This window comes from Phascolarctos cinereus, unplaced genomic scaffold, assembly GCF_003287225.1.
Source record: "Phascolarctos cinereus isolate Bilbo 61053 unplaced genomic scaffold, phaCin_HiC Scaffold_5;HRSCAF=322, whole genome shotgun sequence".
Taxonomy (NCBI): Eukaryota; Metazoa; Chordata; class Mammalia; order Diprotodontia; family Phascolarctidae; genus Phascolarctos; species Phascolarctos cinereus.
Window position 1 is genome coordinate 166,447,983 of NW_027555958.1, and position 26,238 is coordinate 166,474,220.

The window sequence follows — 26,238 nt, forward strand, 5'->3', positions numbered from 1 at the left end:
AATTCTTAGAAACTGTAAATTAACATCATGTTCAGTGTTCTGATTGATCAGAAGATGAATCTTCAAAAAATACATATCAAAAATTAAATAAGCTTTGTGGCATGAAGTTTCCAATTAAGGGTATTAGACTGAATTTCACTTAATTTTGGTTGAGTGGTGTGTGTGTGTGTGTGTGTAGTAGATCTAATTATATGAACGGTCTACCTGATATCCAAAGAAGACCATCTGCCACATATCCTGCATGACATGAAAGGGACCGGTCAAAGGACTGTACAAAAGTCCATTTGTTCTTCTTGGGACAATATCGCTCAACTGTAGGCAGAACTTGACGAAGTTCATTGCGGCCTCCTACAGCATAGAGATATTCATCCATTGCTCCCAGCACAAAATGTTCCCGACAATTTTTCATGGGAGCGATCTCAGCCCAAGAGTTACTACGGGGATCATAGCGACAGGCAGTCCGTACAGCACATGTCCGGCCAGTAGCATGCTCTACTTCCCCCCCTGCTACAAAGAGGAAGTCCCCCATGACAGCAACACAGTGGTGGCTTCTGCCCACAGGCATCGGTTCCAGTTCACTCCAGTTTGCTATTGCTGCTATTAGGGCATTGTCTTGGTCGACTGGATTAAAATACCGGAGTTCTTTGACTTTACAGACCTCACGTTTTTTCCCACCAATGATATAGAGTGTGTCTGACTGGAAGCGAGGTCTGGTCCTTCGCGTCTGCCACACTGGCTGTGCATAGATGCTCTGGTGGTACTCCAAGGCCTCATTGACGAGGGCTGTTGCTGTCTCACTGGCTTGGACCAGAGGATGAGACAGTGCAACCGTATGAAGAGTGTCCACATCCATTAGACCAAAACGAATGTACTGGAGGAGCTCATCCATGTACTGGTAATGGCAGTTGTGTTCCAACCACCTCACTGCTAGCTGAAAAAGAGGGGGAAGGATTAAAAACAAAAAGAAACCAAAAGGAAGAAATGGCATATTGTCAAATTATACTGAATTCTTCAATATACTAATTACTGAAATGTCTCATCTAAACAATATAACACCTCAATCTTTGGAGATGGAGGGGTTTTTGCTTGTTTGTTTTAAACTATAACAGGAGGGGCACTGGAAAAAAAAGTTGATAAAGAGGCAGGAACATTTTGAGTTTATATTATATTATACAATATATGTATATGTATACAAATATATTCAATCATACATTCCCTCTCAAATCATTAGTGATTAAATAAAGGCATTTTCCATTTAGGGAGAGGGGCAAGGGTTTGTCCAGAATGAAAATACATTTTGCATTCTCAGGTGCTAAGCATGTGGGGAGTAGGGAGGAAGAGTGCATATATGCCACTACAGAAAACATCAGTGGTTAGTAGTGTCATTGTATTTCAAGTAATATATAGCAACCCATGAGTCAAAGTGCTCTATCAATAAAAAAAAAAAAAATTTAAACCCATAGAACAATATGCGATCATCCATGACCACAGGCTGCACTTGAGAGAAAATCAATATGACACTACTAGAATGATTTAGAAGGGGGAAAAAGGCTTTCTCCTCACCCTGTTCCTAGGTGTGCCAGACACAAAGAAAAAGAAAAAGCCTAAAATATATCAGTTTTGTGTTTGAGGAAGGGAGGGTCATGAATTTACTTTTTATCTTAAGATATATGTTGTTAGCACATGTAGAATCTTGGAAATCTATGTACAAGACCTTCACATAAATTCCTCACAAAAAACACTATCTTCTCATTTGGCTTAAATATCAACATGCAATTTTAGCCTCCTCTCACCATAGTCTAGTCTTTTTTTTTTTTACAAAAGGAATTCTAGAAAACAAAGGAAGGCCCATAATTGAATCTCAGAATCATCAAATCTTAGTGTTTGAAAGAGCCTGGGACATAAAAGGTCAGCAATCACAAAACAGGAGAGGGATGGGGGGGAAAACATGCATAATTTAAAAATGAAAAGTTCTATTTAAAATTATCTGAAGTACCTTAAATCTTTAAATACGATGCCTAAATTTGGCAGGTTGTATTAAACCAACAAACGCATTTCAACAGTAAATGCATTCTACCTCAAAGAAAAAAAAGACAATAAAATGTCACTGGTACATGGAGTTACTTATATCATTCTCAGCAACTGATATGCTAAACTGAAATAAAATTACATCAGAACAAAGGTATGGATCTGAAATTAATTAATGGGTCAAATTTTAGCAATGATAGAATAGCTAGACTGCTTTAACAGACGATAAAATAGAACCATGGACTGCTTTGCTACTTTCTAATACATAAACTTGAAGATGTGCATCCTCAGACAGCTCACTGGAACAATGTTACCAACTCTAGGAGAAAATTTCTGAACTCTCAGAAACAAGCCAGCTAACCACTCTCTTTGTTCACGTGCTTCTAAATTTAGGACTTATTTGGGACTTGTTTCTTCAGTTCCTTTTTGAAATACTAAGAGAAGAGAACAGAGATAGAACGTCATTCATATCCTCCCCAAATCTATGGACATACTAACAGGATCTTTGTTAGCTATATTTCAGTATCCAATAGTCTAAAATCTCTAAGAATCAAAAGGATTCAAATGAAACAAAACACTCAACTGAATAAAAAAACAATAATTTGCTTTAATGTAGCAATGCCTAAATTCATCACAGATACTACAGATGACAAAAGGAAGACCTAGTAGATGGTCAATCCCCTCTCTACCAGAATGGGATAGCTATCTACAACCAACTTCCTAAATCTCTGGCCACTCTAATTTTGTATGTTTCAAGTGACTTGTGTTCCAACCATATTCTGGGGAAGATATTTCTGTGGTTTATTTTTTATTTCAAACTGTATGGCTCATTTTTTACTCACAGACCTTCTAAAGTTTCTAGGGACGGCTTCATCATTGTCTTAAGTGCACCTCATACATCATAGGTATGATTTTTAACATTTTACCTACAGTATCTCTTATTTTATTTCCTGGATTTTATCTGATCATTCCTACTTTGTTCTAGTAATTAATTCCTCAATATTCTAAGAGGTTTTTTTTTCTCCTTTCACTTAGATGTTGCAGAGATGAGCAAAAGACAAGGAGCAGAGGACGAGTACCTCTCTAGACTTCTTTTTAAACCCAGTGATACACATCTAATTATTTTTTCTTTCTCCTCATTAATCACTTTTTCTGCTTCTTAATCAATCTCTTTGCCCATCTAAAAAGAAGTTTTATCTTATCTTTCTAGCAAACTATGATACTACATGAAAAGGACAGAAAACTTAACAATCCTCAGTTTCCTAAGGATATGTCTGTGGATAGATGAATCCCAAATCTATACATTTAAGACCTGACTTCTCTTTTTGACTGCAGACATGTATCTCCAGCTACCTACAGGGCATCTCTACCTTGATGCCCCACTGTAATCTGAAACTTAATATATACAAAAACAAACAAACTAGGTTTATAATCTTTTCCCAAAACCTGTTCCCTTTTCTGAGTTCACTATTTTTGACTGCTGGCACCCGATTTCTCATATTCAAAAACATACTATCTGTATTTAACACTTCTCTGTCCCATATCTCTCAATAATTCAGGACCTACTGATGATAACTTTATAACATCTTTCATATCTATTCTCTTCTCTCTATCCTCACCAGCACCACCCAAATACAAATCTTCATTACCACCAATGTGAGGTATTGCAATTGCCTCCTACCTGATATTAGCAGCTCCCCTACTTCCCCAGAGATCTATTTACATTCAACTCTACTCAAACTTCTTCCATGGCTCATTAATTGCCTCCCTTCTAAAATGCAAACTTCTTTACCTGGCATAGCAGGCCTTCCAATACCTGGAAGCATACTACTTCTCTGGACTTGCCTTACACTATATGCTATGATATACTCTCGATTCTATCCAAATCCAGACATACTTTCTCTCAAATATACCCAACACTTTCCTCCCTTCATGTTTTTGCTCATGCTGTTCCTTCTCCCTGAAATGTACTCCCTCCCTTCTTGGCCTATTTCAATTCCCATCAGTATTTTAAATCTCAATTCAAATGTCACTTTCTCCATGAATCTTTCCCACTCAAACTCACAAAGCACTTTGCTTGCTGCCTTACGCATCTACCATTTTATTACTGTATTGTACAATTATATGTATCTATAAACATATCTTTTCCAGTGCCTCAGCACAGTGCTCAAATACATACAGCAAACACTTAAATAACTCTTAACTGAAAAGTTAACAGTACTTAACTGTACTTAGCAGCACTTAACAAAAGTACTTAAAAAGTTTTAACGTAATATCATTCCTGTTCCATTTCTGGTTTGCTCTTTTACTGCCTCTAGAATACACCCATTACTGCTATTTTCATGTTCTTTTCCCCACAGAATAACTATTGCATATCACTTTTCACCTCACACATTAAGCCTGCATTTTCTCAGATGAATTTTACCTCATACTTTTCCAATATTTTTAACTTCTCTCTGACCTCACATAATTTTTAGCCTTTATCCTTTATTGATACCTTTAGGCCACCCAAATCATTCTCATTTGTTAAGCTCGTGTTTCCCCTTAAATTCAAGTGAAATGTTAATTAAAACTAACTACTCTAACATCTGCCTCAGACCCCTTCTCACCTAGATATACATTTATAGACTTTAGACAGCATTCCATTCAGGAGGCAGTGTTCATATTCCAGATAATGACCCAGGTTCTTCTGGTGGGATTCAATTAGGCACTTTGGGAAACTGCATTAACTCTTTCAAGTCACCAGGATAAATCCGGTCAATTACTACTTTAGTGGAGTAAATGGAACTTTTGGCAGCGTACATATTCAGAAGGTAAAAATCTCATAAAGGCTAAGTAGGATGTTTTAGTGACTTAGGACACCTGGCTAGATTTAGCTTCATGTACCACGGCAATGGTTTGGGGATTCTGACTCTACCCCTTGATCCATGATTGACTTGGGTACATTTAGTTAAGTTATTTAAAAGCTTTGCTTAATTTCATTTTTACAAAGGCAAAAAGCCTTTTTTGAAAAAGAGAGTGCTATACTTTGCCATAAAAACCTATGACAGAACTATAAAATTATAAGATTAGAGAAATAGTACCATAATTCTTGCTTCTCTGAATTTTATAAAGATGGACCCAATAACGTTGGACTTGAAAACAGGAAGAAGTGAGTTTGTATCCTGCCTCAGACACTTGCTAGCTGTGTGACACTCAGCAAGCCACTTAACCTCTATTAGCCTCAGTCTCTGCATCTGTAAAATGGGATACTAATAATGCTTTGGATAACTATGAGGACCAAACAAGATAACATATGTAAAAGAGCTTTGCAAACCTTGAAGTGTTATATAATGAGCTATTATTAGCATTGCTATTGTTATCATTATCATCATCGCCATTCAAAACAGTGATATCAAAATTATCTGTATGTTGGCACCCCACTGATAATATAAACCCCTGTGCAGAATTAAATAAAGAGGAGAAAATATTCTAGAATCTATCCAAAATGACAGAAGTGTAAAAAAAAAATCTAAGAACTCAAGGACACTAACTACTGGAGTAAAAACTCCCTATTAAATAAAAACTGCTGGGAAAACTGGAAAGCAGACTAGCAAAAATCAGATGAACATCACACATCATAAACTTTAATACATTCCAAATGGATACATTAACTTATATATGAGAGGTCATATTATAAACAAATTACAGGAGAAGAGAAGGAGATACCCTTCACAGCTATGTAGGGGAAGGGTCCTTGAACAAACAAGGAATAGAGAGGATCATAAAATAAATGGACAATTTTGATTATATACAATTATATTTTGACAGAAACAACATCAATACAGTTAGAAAGGCAATAATTAACAAGAGAAAATTTTATAGCAAATTTGTCTGATAAAGATATGGAATCTAGGGTATATATGGAATTGATATAAAAAACAAGAACAAAAACCAGTCTCCAATACAGATTGGAGGATATGAACAGGCAAGCAGTCCTCAAAAAAGAAACACACACTAGTAACAGCCAGATGAAAGTATGCTCCAAGTCTCTAATAATAAGACAGACACAAATTAAAACAACATTGAGTTTCTACCTTATTTTTATCAGATTGGCAGAGATGATAAACAAAAGAAAATTACAATTGTTGGTAGGGCTATGGGAGGTCACGCACACTAATGTCATATCTGTTGAGTTATGAGTTGTACCAAACATTATATAAAATAACTTGAAACTATACCACTATTCCTTCAAATGGCATGTCAAGCTATTGCCAAATTAAGTGACAGGGCATTGTCATAAGGCAATGAATGCCTTATGGTCTTACCACAGACCCCTCATTGGCTATAATTCCTCTTTCTGAATTGTCTTGCCTTACTGAAATACAAGCTTCTTGAGAATATGGACTGTCTTGCTTTTTGCATTTCTGTCCCCAGACTTAGCACAGTGTTTTAGCATATTATAAGCATTTAATACATTTTTCATTCTATGATACCATTTAAGCTAGCAATAGCACTACTGGACACACACTGCAGAGTTAAAAGATAAGACATATTAGAAAATATACGTAGAAACTCATTTATAACAGTATTTTTGTAGTAGTAAAGAATCAGAAATAAAATGGGTGCCCATCAATTACAGAATTGCTACACAAATTAGGACACATGAATGTAACAGGAAATTATTGTGCCATAAAAAGTGATGAAAGGGACATTCAGAGAACATGGGCTGAATTGCATGAACTGATACTGAATGAAATGAACAGAACTAGGGGAATCATTTATACAATGACTACAATAATGTAAAAGGAAACAACTTTGAAAGACGTTAAGAACTCTTAGTCACGCAATGACCAGTCATGACTTCAAAAGACTGAAAATGAAGCACACTACCGACTTTTTGGTATACAGGTAACAACATAAAGGTACAGAATGAGACATGCATTTTCAGATGAAGCTAATATGTGGCCTGGCTTTGCTCGACTATGTTTATTTATTACAACAGAGGGCTTCTCTTTGAGGTACAGGTTATATGCAGAAAGTTGGAGGGAAGCGATGTGAAAAAGAAGTGAAATAAAAGAGCACCAAGAAATATTGAAAATACACAGAAGAGAGCAGAAGCATACTTAGAAGGGAACAAAGACGGGCAGAGCAGTTGTGTTACTATTGTAACACTTTTGTTATAATAAACAACATCGATTTCATATTTCTTTGCTTTCTAGGGAGTAGAATGTAGTGGTAAGTCAATCTTTTCACTTAAAATACATTTTCAGTGATTGAGCCAGAATGAGGAAAGAGGATATCACTTAAGTAATCTAACTCGATTGCCTAAAGACATCTTATACTTGAGATGTCCAAAACAGATCTCAATGTCAATTCCTCCAAACCCAGCCCTCTTCCAAATGGCACCTACTCTCTACTGAGTAAGCTCATGTTCTATGACCCCATTTGGGGTTTTCTTGGCAAAGATACTGGAGTGGTTGGCATTTCTTTCTTCAGCTCATTTTACAGATGAGGAAACTGAGGCAAACAGGGTTAAATGGTTTGCCCAAGGTCACACAGCTAATGGCACCGCCATCATTCTATTCTTCCTGGTCTGTAACTTCAGGATTAGTCTCAACCTCTCATTCTCTCTCACTCCACATAAAGCAGTCAATTGCTAAATCTTGCCCTCTACAACATCTCTCACATCTTACTCCTTTCAAACACACAACCAACACCCTGGTTCAGGTCCTCATGTCATCTCACCTCAACCACTGCAAATGACCTCCTAAAGAGTCTCCCTGCCTCATCCCTCCAGATTCCATACCTCCATTAGCATCTAAACTGATTCTCCTTAGGCACATTTCTGAATCTCTTACTCAATAAACACCAATGGTTCCCTATTGTTTCTAGGATAAAAACATGTCCTTTGGCTTTTAAAAACCTTCACATCCTGGCCACAATCTATTTTTTTCAGCCTCATTATATGTAATTCCTCTTCCTCCAGTGGACAGTCCAAGTAAACTAGCTTCCTATCTCTTTCTTACCTGGCCTTCCATTTTCATACTTCATACTTTTACACTGACTGTCTCTCATGTCTGTAATATACTCCCTTCTCACCTGTACCTTTTTGAATTCTTCTCAAGATAAAGCTGAAGTACTACTACCTTCTACCTTGTCCTTATCTTTCCACTACTGGTGCCCTCCTAGCTACCTTCTACTGGTTTTGTACATATTTATTCTGTATATATTATGTGGGCAGCTAGATGGCACAATGGATAGAGCTCCAGGCCTGGAGTCAAAAAGACCTAAGTTCAAATTTGGCCTCAGACACTAGCTATGCGAGCTTGGGCAAGCCACGTAACCCTGTCTGCCTCAGTTTCCTCATCTGTAAAATGGGCTCAAGAAGGAAATGCCAAACCACTCTTTGCCAAGAAAACCCCAAATGGGGTCATAGAGCATAATCTCACTCGGTAGAGATTATTTAAATTTTTATTTATATTCCCAGTGCCTAGCAAATAGCACATGTTTAATAAATGCTTGCTGATTAAGTGACTGATCTAAGACAGATAAGACTCATCTTCAAAAACCTTCCCAAAAGGTCATTTCACTATCTCTGGCTAAAACACGTTATATTATTTTCATCTGGAAAATGATTCCTTCAATCTAGTCAAATTTAGAATACCAGAGTCCCCAAAGAACTAAAGTTGAGTGTCCTCCAAAAGGCAGTGAAGATATACATGGTGGGCCTGAGTGGACAGTAACATTACTATCAACTGGCAAGTCTTTATTAAGTACTATTATGTGCCAGGCACTGGGGATACTAGTACAAGGAATGAAACCATCTCTGTTCACAAGAAGCTTACATTCCAATAGGAGAGACACTACGCTTAAAATACATGTGGCATAAGTATAAAATGAATATATATATATGATATATATGTATATATGCACGTATGTATACACTCATCTCTATATGCAAACACAGAGTCGTTCAATACAAAGAAGTTTGGGAAGGAGGGCACTAGCAGCCAACGTCACGGAGAGACGTCAGTAGTCACACAGCAAAAGAAAGAGATAACTAATGGATAATTTGCATGTTCTGTTGGTATCCATCCAATGTTAAGCCAAAGCTCCCAGCTCCCCGCACATTGAGTATTCCTCAGTGGAGGATATGGACAAGAGTATCAGAATGAGAAAGCTTTCACGGGCACTGTTGGAAGGAATACAGAGGAATGTGTGGATTTAACTATGTATTCAATCAAAACACCTGCCCAAGCATATATCCGCACTAGATGGTTTCAGGACCTTTTGTGTATTCTGCACTAGTTACATTCGTCATTCCTTATCTTTCCTTGATCAATCAATCAACTAGCAATTTTTAAACACCTACTAAGTGTCAGACACTGTGCCAAGCAACTGGAATAGAGTACAAAGAAAGGGATCATTCCCTAGTCTTAACGAACTTGAATTCTATTTTCTCTAAAATAAATCACTGCAAGTCCTGTAGCATGTTACCATAAGCACTATTTTCCCCCATCCTTATAACCTTATCTTTGTGGCTCTCTTAAAAAGCCTTTCCAAACTGCCTTTCATTTTATCTATCTTCTCTGAAACTGTACAGACTATAGGAATCTGACTATGAAGTAGAAGAATGAATGGGAGGATTCTGTTTTAATTTTTATACAAAAACACAGTATTATCCCCTTCTATTCATCATTTCATTATCTGACATGATAGGGTGCTGGATTCTTTGGGAAATTTTAATGTGGATGACAGTGACATGAAAATAATAGTCTCTTAAGCTTGCAAGTGACCTGTTACCACAAATCTCAAAGGCTTGATTCAGACAAACATACTCAGGCTCAAACATGACTTCTATGTATAAAAGTATGTAAATAGCAATCACCTCCTAATTTAAAAAAGTAAAATTTGCTAATAAAAAAGGAAACTTTACATCAAAATAACCCAAGAGATAGCCTTCATTGTGCCTGATTTTTGGAATATTTCAGATTAAATAAACCACATATCTAGAGTCAATCAACTTGAAGTAGGGGTACAGATACAACCGATTTTTAAAAGAAAAATTTTCTTGATTTTTTTCACCATTTTCATTTTTTCTCTTGAAAATGCACTATAATTCTGAGTCATTCTAGATCAACAGGAGTTGGTTCACAAATATACAAGAGCTTTTTTCTTTTATTTGTTTTTTCCTCAATTCATATCAGCTGGGTCCTACTCCATGGTGACTCCTAAAACATATCATCCTGGGCATCAAATATGCTACTCAAGATCACACGGGAGCCTACAGGCTCAGAAGGAAATGGATTTTTCTTTTCACTGCATAGCTTTGTAATGTTTCATAAATGTAGCATGCCACTAGCAAAATTCAGAGTCAGAATACAAGTGTAACTCATTTCCAGTAAGCCCAATATATGAAAAATCCGGATTAAGGCAAAATATTAATAAGCAATTATTTATTCAAAAAAAGATTCCTCACTGAATTTTTCTAAAAGGCTAATTCCCTGGCATATTAAAATGTTATATCTGCCCACCCCCCAAAATGTAAATACAACTTGTGAGGAAAATAAATTATGTAAAAAGAACTATTACAACAAACACCTAACACATTATACTAATAACTTTAAATTTTGTTAACACAATATCTTTAATGATCATTTCTATAATGTATCCAGAATCTTGACCTTTTATGAAAACTCTAGAGCAAAACTGATTTTAAAACAAGCTATATGTGTGTGTGCAGTGCTTACATGTAGTTTCATACATATGTAGCATGTACGTGTACATATGTACTATACGTAGATGTGTATATGTATACATGCACGCATACATATGTGTATATGTAGGTAGGTAAGCATATGTGTATGTGCACATACATATACGTAAAACATATACTTTTGTGAAAATCTGTGAAGTATATATCCAATGGTGCACTGAAGCCAATTCAAATTGGCTTGTGAAAACCAATTGTTAAATTTTCTGTGTGAGCATTTACACGGAGGAAACAAGCAATCTCTACAAATGATGACTTTATTGTTTTATTGATTTATATGGACTTAAGAAAGTGATGAAGAAAATGTTAATAATGCAGATTAAACTTAAGTTTTTCATGCATACCAAACATTTACTGGGGATGTGGGGTGTGTGTGTGGGGTCTGTGTGTGTGTGTGTGTGTGTGTGTGTGTGTGTGTGTGTGTGTGTGTGTGAAGCAATGTCAAAGCTAAGTTTCTGTCAACTATGATTTAAGGAATTATTCCAAACTCATGAAAATGCAGTATTTCACTAGGCAATGAATTACACCTGGAGTTCAAATACTGTCTTTAACACTGATACTTGCCAAACCTTAGTTTATTCACCTACACAATGGGAGAAATTATATTCATTCTACCTAAATCACAGAAGTTATTTTAGGAAAGCTTCCTTTAAACCTTAAGTTGTATAGATGTGTATCATTTGTTATTTTTAACCATTCATTTCTGGAAATACACATTCAATTCCATCTGACAAGCATTTATTTAGTACTCACTAAGTCATAGGCATATAAACATATTTTTAAAAGCTTGTTTGCATCAGATGGCTTAATCAAACTTTCACCCTCAGCATAAAAGAACATAAAAACTTCACACTTGTAAGACTATCTTAATTGTTCCCCCTTGATCAACAACCATGATTTCTTGATAAAAGGTAACCTGCCATAGCTCTCACAACTGATGCTCAGGACTAAATGACATTTGTTTACCTAGAGGGCAAAACTTCTCTGTCTTCTTCACCCTCATATGCAGGGTAGATGAGCTGTCCCATAAAGGGATATTCCATTCTAATATGGAAGAAAGGGACAGAAAGAAAAGGCCGGATCAATCTCCACCATACTTTCCTCTACGCATATATACATACCAACTGTGTGACCATGGTGAAGTCATTTAATCTCATAGGGCTGAAGGAACTCAGTCTAAGTGCATAAACTACAGAGCAGGGGCTGATCTGCTTTGGGAGAGAACTGGGAGTCCCCCACATTGACGAAATCACAGATCTAGCCCAGAAAAGAAAAGAAAAAAGGACGCTTCATATATATAGATATTAACTCACTAGACTATTAAAGAATCAGATTGATTTTTCTCTTAGAAACAGCAAAGGAAATTTCAGTCCAACAGATAACATATATCCCTCAAATCAAAAAGTACCTGAAACTTAGAGATTTGGGATTACAACATTTTCTCAACCAGAACAATGAAACTGCTGCCATGGAGGTATATTGACAATTATAATAGTGCTCACGAGAGCGCTCTAATTAAAACTGTGTCAACATTTTGCTTGTAAAACAGATATTTTGGGGGAGTGTGTGTGGTGTGTGTGTGTGTGTGTGTGTGTGTGTGCGCACACATTAACCATTATAACTGACTGCAGGCATATGTATATATGACATGCATGCTACTTTTATATTCCTCCAGGAAATTTACTTTAAAAAAAATTGATGAAGCCCCAGGCTCATAAACTGTTAGAGCAAAACACCTGAAAGGATTTAAAAGAAACTTCAATCTGGCAAAGCTGATAATAATGTTGATGCATTTTCATGGCTCATTTAACCCTTTAAAAGTTGGAGGAGTGACCATTATTATCCTTATTTCCTAAAATAAGCTGCTAGTCTGGTTGACGTCTTTAAATGCACACTATTAAAACAGATGTCAAACATCTCTAAAAATAAGAAATCCTTTGGGCTCTAGAGCAGTAGTCTCTAACACAGTGGTGGTGGTGGTGGTGGTGCTGCTGCTGATGGGGAGTGTTGGCCTGACCCCTAATGGTCTGTGGCATGACCCGAGGGTTGTATGATCAACCAACCACAGTGTGGAAAGTTGAACAATCTCCCATCCTCCTTGTGGGAGGCAATCATGGTGCCCATCGCCAACACGATCACACTTGCCTCATCCTCCAATACTCTCCAGCTCCTCCCCACCTCTCTGCTATGGGAACTCCCAGCCACCCCTGTTCTGAGACAGGTGTCAATCCGTCAGGGGATTTATAACCTAACCAATACTTAGATACTCCTAGTAAGAGCTGTACAGGTACTATTGGAAAAATTCTCCCTGAACCCACCCATACACATTCAGTTCAACAGATCACAGCTGCAGCAGGAATAGGGCAGTGGCCAATGAATAACAATCCTGCCTCCTTTCCTTTCCTTTGTGTGGAGCAAAAAGGATGAGGAGACATAGATGAGTTGAGATTTGTATGGCAGACGTCTTTTCATTATCTTTCTCTCCAAACCCACACCTCTTCCAAACCTGTCTATTACTTTCCTGGTACGAGGTCACTGTCCTGATACCCAGGTGAGCAACTTGTGAGTCAATCTCTCCTCTTCCATTGCCCTTACCCCACAAATCCAATCAATTACCAGAATTTGCTTCTATCTCCACAATATCTCTTTGATACATCCTCTCCGTTTCACTCACACAGTTCAGAACCTAGCTCAGAACATCATTACCTCTCTCCTGGACTCTTGCAGTAGCCTCTAACTGGTCTCTCCCCTTTACAATCCATTCTCCCCACAGCCACCCAAGTGAATGTCCTGAAGTGTAAATATAATCATGTCACTGTCCCCACTCAATCAATTCTAGTGGCTTTCTAGTAAATCTAGGAACAAACATCATTTCAAATTTATCTCATCCTTTTCTCATTTCTTTTCTTTCTTTCTTTCTTTCTTTTTTTTTTAGGCAATTGGGGTTAAGTGACTTGCCCAGGGTCACACAGCTAGTAAGTGTCAAGTGTTTCATCTGAGGCCGGATTTGAACTCAGATCCTCCTGACTTCAGGGCCAGTGCACTCTCCATTGCACCACTTAGCTGCCCCTTCTCATTTCTAGTGTGTGTTTTAAAATACACATAATTATTCGTATAGTACAACATAAATAATATGTAAATAAGTAAATATGCACATGTAGATAGAAATGGTTTTACTGATGGATGGAGTGTATGCTCAAAAAAAATTTAGAGATCACCGATATAGGGCATCCAGTGTTACACAGAGAGGGATCACATACACACACTCTCTCTCTCTCTCGCAGGTGTTTTCCAACCTCCCCATATGTGTCTATGATGTCCAGGTATATAGAGTAATTTCAAAAAACTAAGTTCTGTTTTGGAGGAAGCTTACTAAGGAAACTGAAATATAACTCATTTTGAGTTCTTCAAATTATAATATATTCTAGATAATCTTTAAGGATTATTTTAAATCAGGAGTTTTTGACCTAGAGTCCATGAACTTTTAAAAAATATACATATTTTTATAACTATATTTCAATATAATTGGTTTCTTTGGTAATCCAATGTATTTTATTTTATGTATTTAAAAGCACTATTCTGAGAAGGGGCCCATAGGCTTCAACAGACTGCCAAAGGTGTCCATGAAGGTAAAGCAATATGCATTTATGTAATGTGCCAGGCACTGTGTGCTATGTGTTTTTTTTTTTAACAAATACTATCTAATGTGATCTTCACAACAATCCCAAGAGGTAAGAGCTACAGTTACCCCCATTTTACAGAGAAGGAAACTAAGGCAGACAGAGGTTAAGTGACTTGCACAGAATCAGTGTCTAAAGCTGAATCTGAACTCAAGTCTTCCTGACTTCAGACGTAGCCGCTTATCCAATGAGCCACCTAGCCACATCTTTTGTTCCATGACACAAAAAAGGTAAACATTTTCATGGAATAAAGGGCTAAGTCTTAGGATCAGGAAGATCAAGGATTCAAGCAAAACCTCTAATGTCTAAGTAAAAATGGGCAAATCATTTAAACACTCAGTGCACCCAGGCAACTCTCTAACTCCTAACTTCCAGAGAGATTGTCTGTTTATGTTCATATTCATGGAGCCAGTCAGTCAACAAGAAAATATTAAGCACTTACTATGTGTCAAGCACTGTTATGGGGAGAGAAAGAAAGTCAAAACCATGGTCCCTGCCCTCAAGAAGCTTACTTTTCTGATGATAATTTTGATGCCCCCTACTCAAATTAATCAGTATTTATTCTGTTTATTATGACTTGGTGGGCATTAGTGATTGTATTAGTGAATTAAACAGAACAGGATTCAGTTTAAGGTAGCTATATGTGTTAATGGAGTTAGGATAAGAGTTGTAAATGATTAATCCACCATGTATTGACAATTATATTACCTATATCTGTCAGCTACATTAGTATTGTTAGTTAGAAATGTAATAAGAATGTAATCACTGTACCACCTCCTCACCCCTAACTCCATCCCTCACTCTATAACATGCTGTAATAAGATTCATTTGCTGGTACAATACTCCTTATGTATCACTACCATCCACTCTCTTGTGACCTTTGCTTCAAACCTACAACTTTCTTAGACCCCTAGGATACTGTTGGTCAAACACTAGAGTCTCATGACTTGTGGAAGTCCCAGAAATGTTGTTGAGAGGGTCTTATGACCTTTAGAAAGTACCCTGCTGAGATAATTTGGAGTTGATGACCTGTGGAAGGTCTCATGACCTATGAAAGGCCTGTTGACAAAGTGATTATGAGTGATGGACATTTCCCTTAGCTAACCATAAGATTTTCCCCCCCTTCTGTAATTGACCAGTTAATGAATTGTAAAGCTCCTATTTTTAGTGCTCTCTCAAGTGTATAAAAATAGCTAGAGCCCAATGGGTAGGGTCCCTGATCATGAGGAAGGACTTGGACCCAATTAATTACAAACCACCGTTATCCTTAATAAAGTGAATATGCCTGGAGCTCTCTGTCTTAATGACTTTTGTTATAGATTGGAATTTTCCGGATTACCCAATATAATGGAGGAGATGATACAAAAATGATCCATACACAACATGTACAATATAAATGGAAAGTACTCTCACAGGGAAGACAGTTGCAAAGGAAGTACCCAGAAAAAGCCTCTTAAAGAAGCTAAAATTTAAACTGAGTCTTCACAGAAGCCAGGATGGCAGACACAAGGTAAGAAAGGAGAGGGTTCCAGGGATGAGTGCCAGACAGTAAAAAGGTATATTGGAGACGGAATTTTGGAAGCAAGGTATATCAAGAAGGTCAGTGTATTTGGAACACAGAGTTCATGGAGAAGGAGTAAGGTGGTAGAAGGCTAGAAATGTTAGGAAGTGGCTTAGCTGAGAAGGCATTTAAATGGCTATGCATTTTAGTTTTGCTTCTGGAAGTAAAAGGGAGTCAATAAAGTTTACTGAGTAGGAGAGTGGCAGAGTCAGATGTGCACCTTAAGAAAATCATTTTGGTAGCTGAATGGAAGACAGATGAGAATGGGGAGATGCTTGAGACAGGGAAACCAACCTGAGGTTATTGATAATCCAGGCCTGTGGCAAAGAGGACCCTTACCAATGTAGTGACTGTGAGTAGAAAGAAGAGGACATATATGAAAAATGTTGTAAAGATAGAAACCAGACTTAACAATACAATAGATAGGTGCGATGAGTTTGAGGGAGGACTTGAGGATGATACTGAGGCTATGAGTTTGATGAATAGGGGAATGACTGATCTCCTGGCAGTAACAGGAAAACCTGAAGAAAAAAACCAAGTTCTATTTTAAACATGTTGAGTTTGATAAGCCTACTAACACTCTGAGATTTCTAAAAGGTAACTGGTGATGAGGATCTGAAGCAGAGGAAAGAGATCAGGGCTAAATATAGAGACCTGAAATTTCTCTGCAGAGAGTCGGTAATTGACCCATCTAAGGAAACTAGTATAGAAAGGAGATGAACAGAGAATCCAGGAGAACCCTATGGTTAACAGGTGTGCCCTGGATCCAGCAAAGGAGATAGAAAATTAGTGGTCAAAGAGGTAGGGGAGAGCAATGTCAAAAAACAGAGAGAAGTAAGTATCCAAGACAAGAATGTGATCATCAGTATCTAATGCTACAGATGGGTCAAAAGGAATGAGGATAATAGAGGCACGCCTTAAGTTTCTCATACCAGTGCTATGATAAGGCTGGACTAAACAATTACTTGGAGCTACACCAAGGTGAATATTGTTTTGGCTGAAAGAACTTTCATTCCAAGTCTACAGTGAAGTCCCTGAAGGAGATTACTTGTGGTTCTACAAAAAAGTGATCCCTCCCGAGATACAATAAATTAGCCAGTCAGAATTTACTGTGTCTACTATGTGCTATGAGCTAGAGATACAAATAGAAAAGCAAAACAGTCTCTCCCTTCAAGGAGTTTATATTCTAATGGAAGAGAATATAGATAGATAGATAGATACATAGATACATACATACATACATACATACATACATACATACATACAATAAGCTGGGAAACAAGTAAAAGAAACTATTATAGGTATTTCTTAATTGGATTTCAGAAGTACTTTGAGGTTACCTTGGGAATTCTTTTGATCTTATTCTCTTGTGAGCCCTTTCTGTTTAGAGGCTGCTGATTTATTCTATATTCATTGGACAGCTGAAATTATATTTGACATCTGGTCATGAGGGTAAGAGTTACTAAGTTGTTGAGATTTTTTCCATCTATGAAATAATCATTACTTCAAATTTTTGTGTATTTCAGAAAATGCTTTATAGTGGATTATAGGGATTTTTTTTTCATCTAGAGAATAATCATTTTTGCTATTCAGTTGTTTTCAGTCATGTCTGACTCTTTGTGACCCCAAGGTAGTGACTGTGAGTAGAGAGAAGAGGACATATGGGGCAAAGATCCTGAAGTAGTTTTGCCATTTCCATCTCTATGTCATTTTACATATAAGGAAACTGAGGCAAACAGGTTTAAATGATTTGTCCAGTGCCACACAGCTAGTAAGTACCTGAGGCTGGATTTGAGCTCAGAGAGAGGAGTCTCCCTGACTCGCACTCTATCCACTGTGCCACCTTGCTGCCCCATTATAATCATTACTTTAGATTACTGTGTCTTTCAGCATATACTGCATAGGTATTTCACAATTCTTGGATAAATCTAAAGGGTTGCTTCAAAATAAACAAAACGACAAAAAAGCAATGAGAATACATCCCAAATCTCTGATAACACTGCCCTAAGATAGTTTTAGAATGTCAAACGGGCTCATATAAAAACACAAATATTTGACAAATTACATTGTGCATTATAATTTTCATCCTAGAAATTTTTAAAAGAAAAAAAAATTCCATTCCCAGGCCTAGTACATAAAGGTCTTTGTGCAGGTGAAGAGGAAAGAATAGAAAGATTTATGAATAGGAGACATGAAATACATTCTTCCCTCCTTACCCCCCAACCACATTCTACAGATAATGAAAATCATCTTTGGTCTTAGCACATTTGAGTAAAATATATGAATAATTCATCAGACATATACAACATACTCAAAATTCCTTCTCAATGATGCATACCAGTCCTCCCGATCTGACCATTTGGACACACAGCAGGACTACAGAGCAAAACATCCCCACCCCGAGTTAACTGAGTTTGGCTTCATCCTGGTAAGCCCTCCTTTAAAAGGCAAAGTAGTTCAAGAGGGATAGGAAGCTCTTAAAAATTAAATTCTTTCTCAAACGATCCCAACAAAGAAAGAAAGGGCAAAGCAGCTCAAGTGGCCAACGTGGCTGCCCAAGCAGTGCCCCGAGGTGCTCCTTTTTTTCATAAAAGGGACCCCAAAAGAGTCAAAGAGAGGCAGGTAGCCAAGGGTAGAAGCAGGCGAATGGCACTGATCTAGAAAAAGACTGTAAATGAGAGATAAAAGCCCAGAATGAAGAAAGAATCTCGTTTACAACCCCCTTCCATCATGTGCCACCTCACAGAATTTCAGAAATGTAAGGGACCCAGGAAGGCATCAAGTCCTAAACACACTAGAACAAGAATGCTCTCTATGATATACATCACCAATGGTCACTCACTGAGGTGATACCCACTACCTTTCCAGGCAACCATTCCTCTTTTGGATAGGTCTAATTATTAGCAATTTTTTCCCTTGCCTTAAGTCTAATTTTAGCTTTTTGCAACTTCTACCCATTATTTCTAGTTCTGCCCTCTGAGATTAAAGAGAAAAAGTAGTCAAATGCCCTTTTCAACATGACAGCCCTTCAAATATTTGTAGTCAAGACAAAATGTTCACCCTGTCTTCTCTTCTCCAAGTTAAATGTATCCAGTTCGTTCAATAAATCCTCACGTAGCATGATCTTGAGGCCTTTCACCATCAGGGTAATCCTCCTCTGAAGATACTCATGGTTATCAACATTCTTCTTAAAAGGTTGTGACCATATCTAAACATTATCCTGCAGGTGTGGTCTGACTCAAAAAGAGCACAGTAGAACTACTACCTCCCACTTCCTAGACGCTATTCCTCTCTCAGTACTACTTAGCTGTGGGGGCTTCTACATTACAATGCTGGTTCATCTTAAGCTTGTTTGTATCTACCAAAATGCATGCATATATTTTTCCAGAGGAACAGCTATTTACCTATATATCCTTCATTCATATTTGTGAGGTTGATTTTTTGAACCCAAGTGTAAGAACTCACATTTATCCCTATTAAATTTCACCTTATTAGATTTAGATCAAAATAATAGCCTGTCAAGATCTTTATGACACTATTTCTCCTCCTAGCTTTGTATCATCTGCACATTTCACAATTAATATTGCCTTTAGGTAAGTCATTTTTAGCTGCTCCTCCTAGTTTTGCATCATCTACAAATCTGATAATAAGGCCTTTAGGTAAGTTATTGATTTCTTTTTAAAAAGTGAAATAGTATAGGGCTAAGCAGAGATCCCTGGGGCATTCCATTAGACACGTCCCTCCAAGCTTATATTGCACCATTAATGACAGAGAGAAAGCTGAACTACTACTCTTTAATTTTTCTTCCCATTTCTCTATCAAGTAATCATCTTCAGACTGGGAAGGGTGGAATAAATATGGTTGACAGGCAGTCAAGAAAATAATACAGTAGCAGAAAAATATTTTAAAGGAGTTCAGGTTTCAAAATACAGAAAGAGTATGAGGATGTAATTATGGAATTGTGGTCAGTAATCTGAAGAATCATAGGGAATGGAGAGATGCTAGAAAACTAGAGATGAACAAATGATTTTTAAAAAAGAAGAAAAATACGGATTTTAGAAACTACATAAATATCAGTGAGCTTGACAACAATCCCTGGAAATAGTCTACAATAGATTATATAACAGGTTGTAAACATTTGGAAAAGGAAGTAGCAATCATTACGAAAAAATCAGAAGTTTACTCAGAACAAGTAGGAAGCAATATGGTGTAACACTGGCTCTGTGGTCAGAGGAGCAGGGTTCAAATCCCACTAATGATAATTAGTACCCGTGTGACCTTGGGCAAGTCACTTACATGTTCTGTGCCTCAGTTTCCTCATCTATAAAATGTTAGGGTTGAATTAGATGACTTTTGAGGTCTCAATTCTAGATGGATTATGCTATAAGTCATGAAAACCTAGCCTCATTTTCCTTTTCTTTCTTTTTATAAAGATTAGAATAGCTGCTGTCATAGGTAAAATATATCTGAATTTTAGACAACTGACAACACCCCTCATGATATCCTTGTGGACAAAATGAAAGAATGAGGTCTGCATGAGAGTGAAGTTAAGTGGAGTAGTCTTCAGCTGAATGAATGTTGATAAATGGATCAACATAAACCTGGAGGGATGTCTTTAATGGCATTGCTCTGTCCTTGGTCCCCTAGTCACCATTCTTTAAAGTCAGTGAACTTGAAAACAAAGATGGCATACTTATCAATTTTATGGACGGCATAAAGCGGGAAGGGATAGCTAGCTAAGAGACTGTATGACAGAATCAGAATTCAAGATCTTGACAGGTAGGAACAATGGACTAAAACAAACAGGGAAATGTAATAGGAATAGATAAATGTACCGGCCTACATATGGGTTCAAAAAATCTACTGCACAAGTACAGCATGGAGGAGACATGGCTAAAAAGCAGCATATATGGAAAGGATACATGAGCTTTTAATGACAAGTCAATAGCATTATGTGGTTGCCCAAAAAGTAAATTCAACCTTAGGCTGAATCAATGGAAACATAGTCTATAGAATTAATGCCATAGTATTTAGATCAAGATGGGAACGTAGAGATCATCTAGCCAAACTTTCTCATTTTACAGATGAGGAAGAACCAGAGGTAGCAAGTAGCTAAGCTGAGTTTCCAGTATAGATCAATTCCAAACAAAGGACTCTTTCCACTACTAAATGTTGGGCAGCGAAAATATAACTCACTCTGCACTGCATGTTACACTACATTGGATTCTGGGTCAATATAAAGTCTAAAATGGAGTTATCTTGAAAAGTAGTGAGATCTCCATCAACACATATGTTTAAATAGAGGTCGGATGACATCCTTAGCAGAAGTATTATTCCCCTATATGGATGCAATTACTGCATCATGGAGGTGTGGAGGGAGAGGAAGGATTAGAATTGATTACCTACCTATAAAAGACATTCGTGTACGGGTGGGTGTGCTGGTCAGTGTTTAACAGCTGGCTTCCAAAAAAACATATGCACAACACACTTTTAATTTAATCTGCATTACTGACATTTTCTGCATCACTTTCTTAAGTCTAGACAATCAACAAAACAATAAAGCGAGGCCTGATTTGTAACAGTTGCTGATTTCTGAGGTGTAAATGTTCACACTGGAAATTTCACAATCAGATCTAAAGAGGTAGTACAAGGCAGCTCCAGCATATCCTTAACCTCATGGCAGGCACATCAGTGAATAGTTCTTTCTGTACTACTAGAACAGAGCTGAAAGATGCTGTGTTAGCTATTGTGATTAGTGAGAACTATATAGATTACAGGACCTGTATGATCTCCTTGACTACTGCTTTAAAGTGGCTTAAGGAGGATGGTGAAAATCTTATGCTTCCTTATTAGCATGTGTGCTTGCCTTTTGCTAAGTGGCATGGTGGAAAGAGAAGCTAGATGGTACAGTGGATAAAGTGTTGGGCCTGGAGTCATGAAGACCTGAGTTCAAATCTGGCCTCAGATACTTACTAACTGTAAGATCCTGGGCAAGTCACTTAACTCAGTTTCCTCATCTGTAAAATGAGCTGGAGAAGGAAATAGCAAACCACTCCAGTATCGTTGCCAAAGAAAACCCAGATGGGGTTAACTAAAAGTTGGATACAATTGAAATGAATGAACAACATGGTGGATAGACTCGTAGGACTTCAGTCAGGGCACCTGAGTCCAAATTGGGCCTGAGACAATTAATAGCTACGTGTCCCTGGGCAAGTCACCAAACCTCTTTTTTCCTCAGTTTTTTTCATCTGTAAAATGGGGATGTTAATAGAAACTACCTTACAGAGTTGTAAGGATCATACGAGATAATAATTATAAAAAGTGCTTAGCATTGTGCCTAAAACACAGTAGGCACTTACTAAATGCTTGTTTGCTTCCCCTGTAGTGAAAGACTGAGTTGTTCTGGAACTTTCAGTTTTCTCCCCAACTCCACAGCCCCTGCTGACATACTATGGACCACATCTAGGTAGAACACATTTTGCACAATATTAAAGGAAGTTTGTTTGGTTGCAGCTATGGTTTCTATACAACTGCCTGTGGCACAATATTCAATATTTTATGTAAAATTCAACTACTACCCCTAAAGATTGGGCAAGTTAAGTATGGCACTGTACAAGAACATAAAACAACAACTGGAAGTAACTCTTTCTCCCTGAAATTATCCAAGAAGTGCCATGGACTTAAAACACAGTTATTCCTTGTATTTGATTCCTCCAGGACAGGCATTTGTTATGAAAGTACGCCCATATGGAGAGCAACTACAGCTTCTCTTGGCCTTGCAAGTGTCACTTTGCCCTTGGAAAATAACTGATACTCGATCCCAGGATGCAGAAACTCCTCTGAAAAGTAAATGCCACCACCTGGATTGAGCTGAGCATATCATCTATTGTGATCCATTTCCCAAAGGCTACATTCTAGCCACAAATATCCACAAGGGAGGGTTTTTTCAACTCTTAATATAAATCGGGATCACTATAAGATAAACTCTTAGTGATAACCACCATATTACCAAGAGGTGGGACATTCTTGTTAAACTAAGTAGGAAAGCTCTGACTGCTGAAAGCCTCCTAGAGACTGCTAACTGCTCGCTTTCTCCATCGTCCTTTTATAAAACCTACACCAACAAACCAACCAAGAGTATGCTCCACTGTGTCGGTCCAGAGGAATTCTTTGAACCTAGTACCAACATTGGTGTTGTTTGTCCTTCATTTTCTAAGGGGACCAATGACATCACAGGGTAATGTCTTGACTCATGAGTGAATTGGATTTAAGTGAGGCAGAGTTGCACAAAGTCATCTGCCTCACTCTCTCTTCCAGAGTCATCAAAGTCCAGCGGCAGGACATATGTCAGGATGACTGGCAATGCCCCCAGAGGGAGTCGATGATCTTGGCATCTTTGATATCTGGTTAAGCTCTAAGCGCTCCACAGAGCCTACTTCAGCCACCTTCATGGTCACTGGAACAAATTGTTCTCATTCGCCCATTCCACCAGGGGAAGTCTTCATATGCTTGGGGTAGACACCTCCCAATTCACCAACAGGTCTGAGGCCTGTCGGTTACCCTCAGCCTGGTTTAGTCCATCTTCCAAGACAGTTTAACTGAGATGTGGCCACTACACATGCTATGGCTTCTTGAAGCCAAAGGTGAGAGTTGCATGCTAGGTAGATACCAAAGATAGATGAGCAGCCCTGAAAAGGGCTCGACAAACCTCACAACAGGGGCACTAGTCCTCCCTGAACACCTCATACACCAGCATAATCTACTACTCTTGAACTTCACTTCAACCTGCCTTCAAAGAGATTCTGGACCAGAAATGTCAAGCAGGTGGTCCACAGACCACACGTGGCCCACAACACTCCTGAGTGTGGCCTGAACCAGATTAAAATACAACTGGGAACATTTAACAAAATAAATAAAAATACAGTAAAACATCGATAACGTTACATTTTAAAACAAAGTCAATATGAGGCCTCCAGGAATCCCTTATTTAATGGTCCCTGGTTCTATCTGAGTTTGACACCATTGGTCTAAACCAAAGGAGCTTAACCTTTTTTGCTTCATGGACTGCTTTGGCAGTATGAAGAAGCCTATGGACCTCCAACTCAGAATTACACTTTTAGTGCATAAAATAAAATACAAAAGATTACAAAGCAAAGCAACTATACCAAAATGCACTTACCAAAATATTTGTCTTAAAACAAGTTAATAGACCCTAGGTTAAGAGCGCCTAGTCTAAACATACATCTTTAAAAGTGTCTACACGATGCCAAAATAGCCTAGAATCATAGTTTTTGAGTTGGAAGGAACCTTGTCATCTTATCAAGTTCCCTCATCTTATAGATTAGGAAAGTAAGTCCCTAGAGAGGTTAAATGAATTGCCCAAGGTCAGACAGGTAGTAATAGAACAGTCATGAACCAAGGCTGGACCAAGCTAGTACTCTTTTCATTACCTTATACTGCTTATCATCTTAGGATTTAGTGCTAAGGGACCTTAGATATATCATCTAATCCAAACCTGCAGTTTAATAAGAGGAAGATGACTCCCAAAGGGATCAAATGACTTGCCCAATATGATACAGTCTATGAAAGAGACAGGACTTGAATCCAGGCCTCCTGGCTGCAAAAATCTTGTTGCAAAAATATTTCTACTACAGTTTGCTGCCTACTTCTCAGAATTATTTCAGCGAGAAAGAAAGGAATAGTGAAGCTGGTTGTTTGGCACCTCTAGACTACACAATTAGCTGACTGTGTTCTTTACTTTTCAATTTATCATTCTACAACTTATAGGCATAGCTTGAATGTTTAGTTAGAAAAGAATGGAATTAGATGACTGGATATAAAATAAAGACATTACAGTGCTTCATAAGCTTCCCAGTTTTACCTATTTCCATGTAAACATAATTCAAGAGTTTGATTATTTGTCTACAAATCTCTATAGTTCCTACAATATTCATTCACGGCATCTGGGACTGGGGAAAAAATTTCCCACATGGAAATACTGCATCTCTCAACCCGGGATTGAGAAAACCTATTTTGGTTTATATTTCAGGCATACAAAAGATGTACCTATGTAGACTGGCATTTTCCTACGAGTCTTTTAAATGTTACTGTTCCACTTATGAATTTTATGGTTTAAAAAAAAACTATTTAATTTCTAAACATGCCCTGGAGCATCCTGTGAGCATCACGCCTTTGTGTATTTCCTTATGAATTGATATAACAATAAAAAAATAAACAGTCTATTCATCTATAGACATATTCCTCATAAAGAAATAAGCTTTTGAAAAATTTTATTTGTGAACACTCTGACCATCCTAGAATGGACTAGATGATCAAATCAGAGAAATGGCACCTCAAATAAACAATTCTATGGTGAACTTCAAAGTCCATTGACGGCCTTATAGTGACCAAGCTAGATTCCAAAAAGCGAGGTTGTTTGAATTTCGTAAAGAAAGGCAGGACATAATCACTCTAAAAAGTCCTTTTGAAAGACTAAATGTTCATCAAATTTGTTAAAGCAGAATGATCTAAGGTAAGAAATTTGTCTGAAGCCCAAAGACAAATATGCTTTTATTAAGAAATGGAATGCACCTCAATGACACTCCTCTGCCAGAAACATCACAGAAGACAGAAATAACTTAAGCTGTGGGGATACTTTTTAGAACCAGAGGGTTTTTCAGATTCATATTAGAGGGTTATGGAAGAGGAAACATCATCCAGTAACAACCAAAGTAACATAGAATATGCTGGAAAACATAACAGTGCGTATCCTGGAATCCAGGCAGATAGGGGGAAGGCAAGACTGGAATAAAATTAGGAGAGATGGGGGAGAGAGTCTAACTTGTTTAGCCAGAAAAGGGGGGAAATGATAAACTTGAATAAAGAAAGCCTGCCAGAAGGACCTGTGCCAGAAAAAAGTAAAAACTATTTTCTGGAGTGAATGAATGAATGAATGAATGAATGAAAAATCATATATTAAAGCTTATTATGTGCCAATTACTCTGCCAAGAGCATGGATAGAAATAGAAAAATCAAGTCAGCTACTTTTCTTAAGAAGCTCATACTCTAATTGAGTGATACAATATATAAAAGAAAATTCAACCACAAAACAAACAAAAAAATCTCAAGTCCTAAGAGTGTAGCCAAGGGGAAAGTGATAAAGCCAGGAGGTTTTTAAGAGGTTAGATCAGTCGGTCAGATAGTGCCAAAGGTCC

General features: G+C 37.6%; 1 protein-coding gene across 7 annotated transcripts in view; it reads right to left on the minus strand.

Moving 5' to 3' along the window:
• Positions 1–26,238, minus strand: part of KLHL32 (kelch like family member 32) — a 288,659-nt gene that overhangs the window by 34,232 nt on the left and 228,189 nt on the right. For 3 of the 7 annotated variants that reach the window (XM_078155228.1, XM_020998288.2, XM_020998287.2), the window contains one exon: positions 205–931. The exons of 2 other annotated variants lie outside the window; for them this stretch is intronic. In XM_078155228.1, coding sequence (XP_078011354.1) covers positions 205–931 — 727 coding nt within the window. Of the gene's footprint in view, positions 1–204; positions 932–26,238 lie in introns of those variants that run through there. 2 more of the 7 variants (XM_020998289.2, XM_020998291.1) reach the window with 2 other exon arrangements.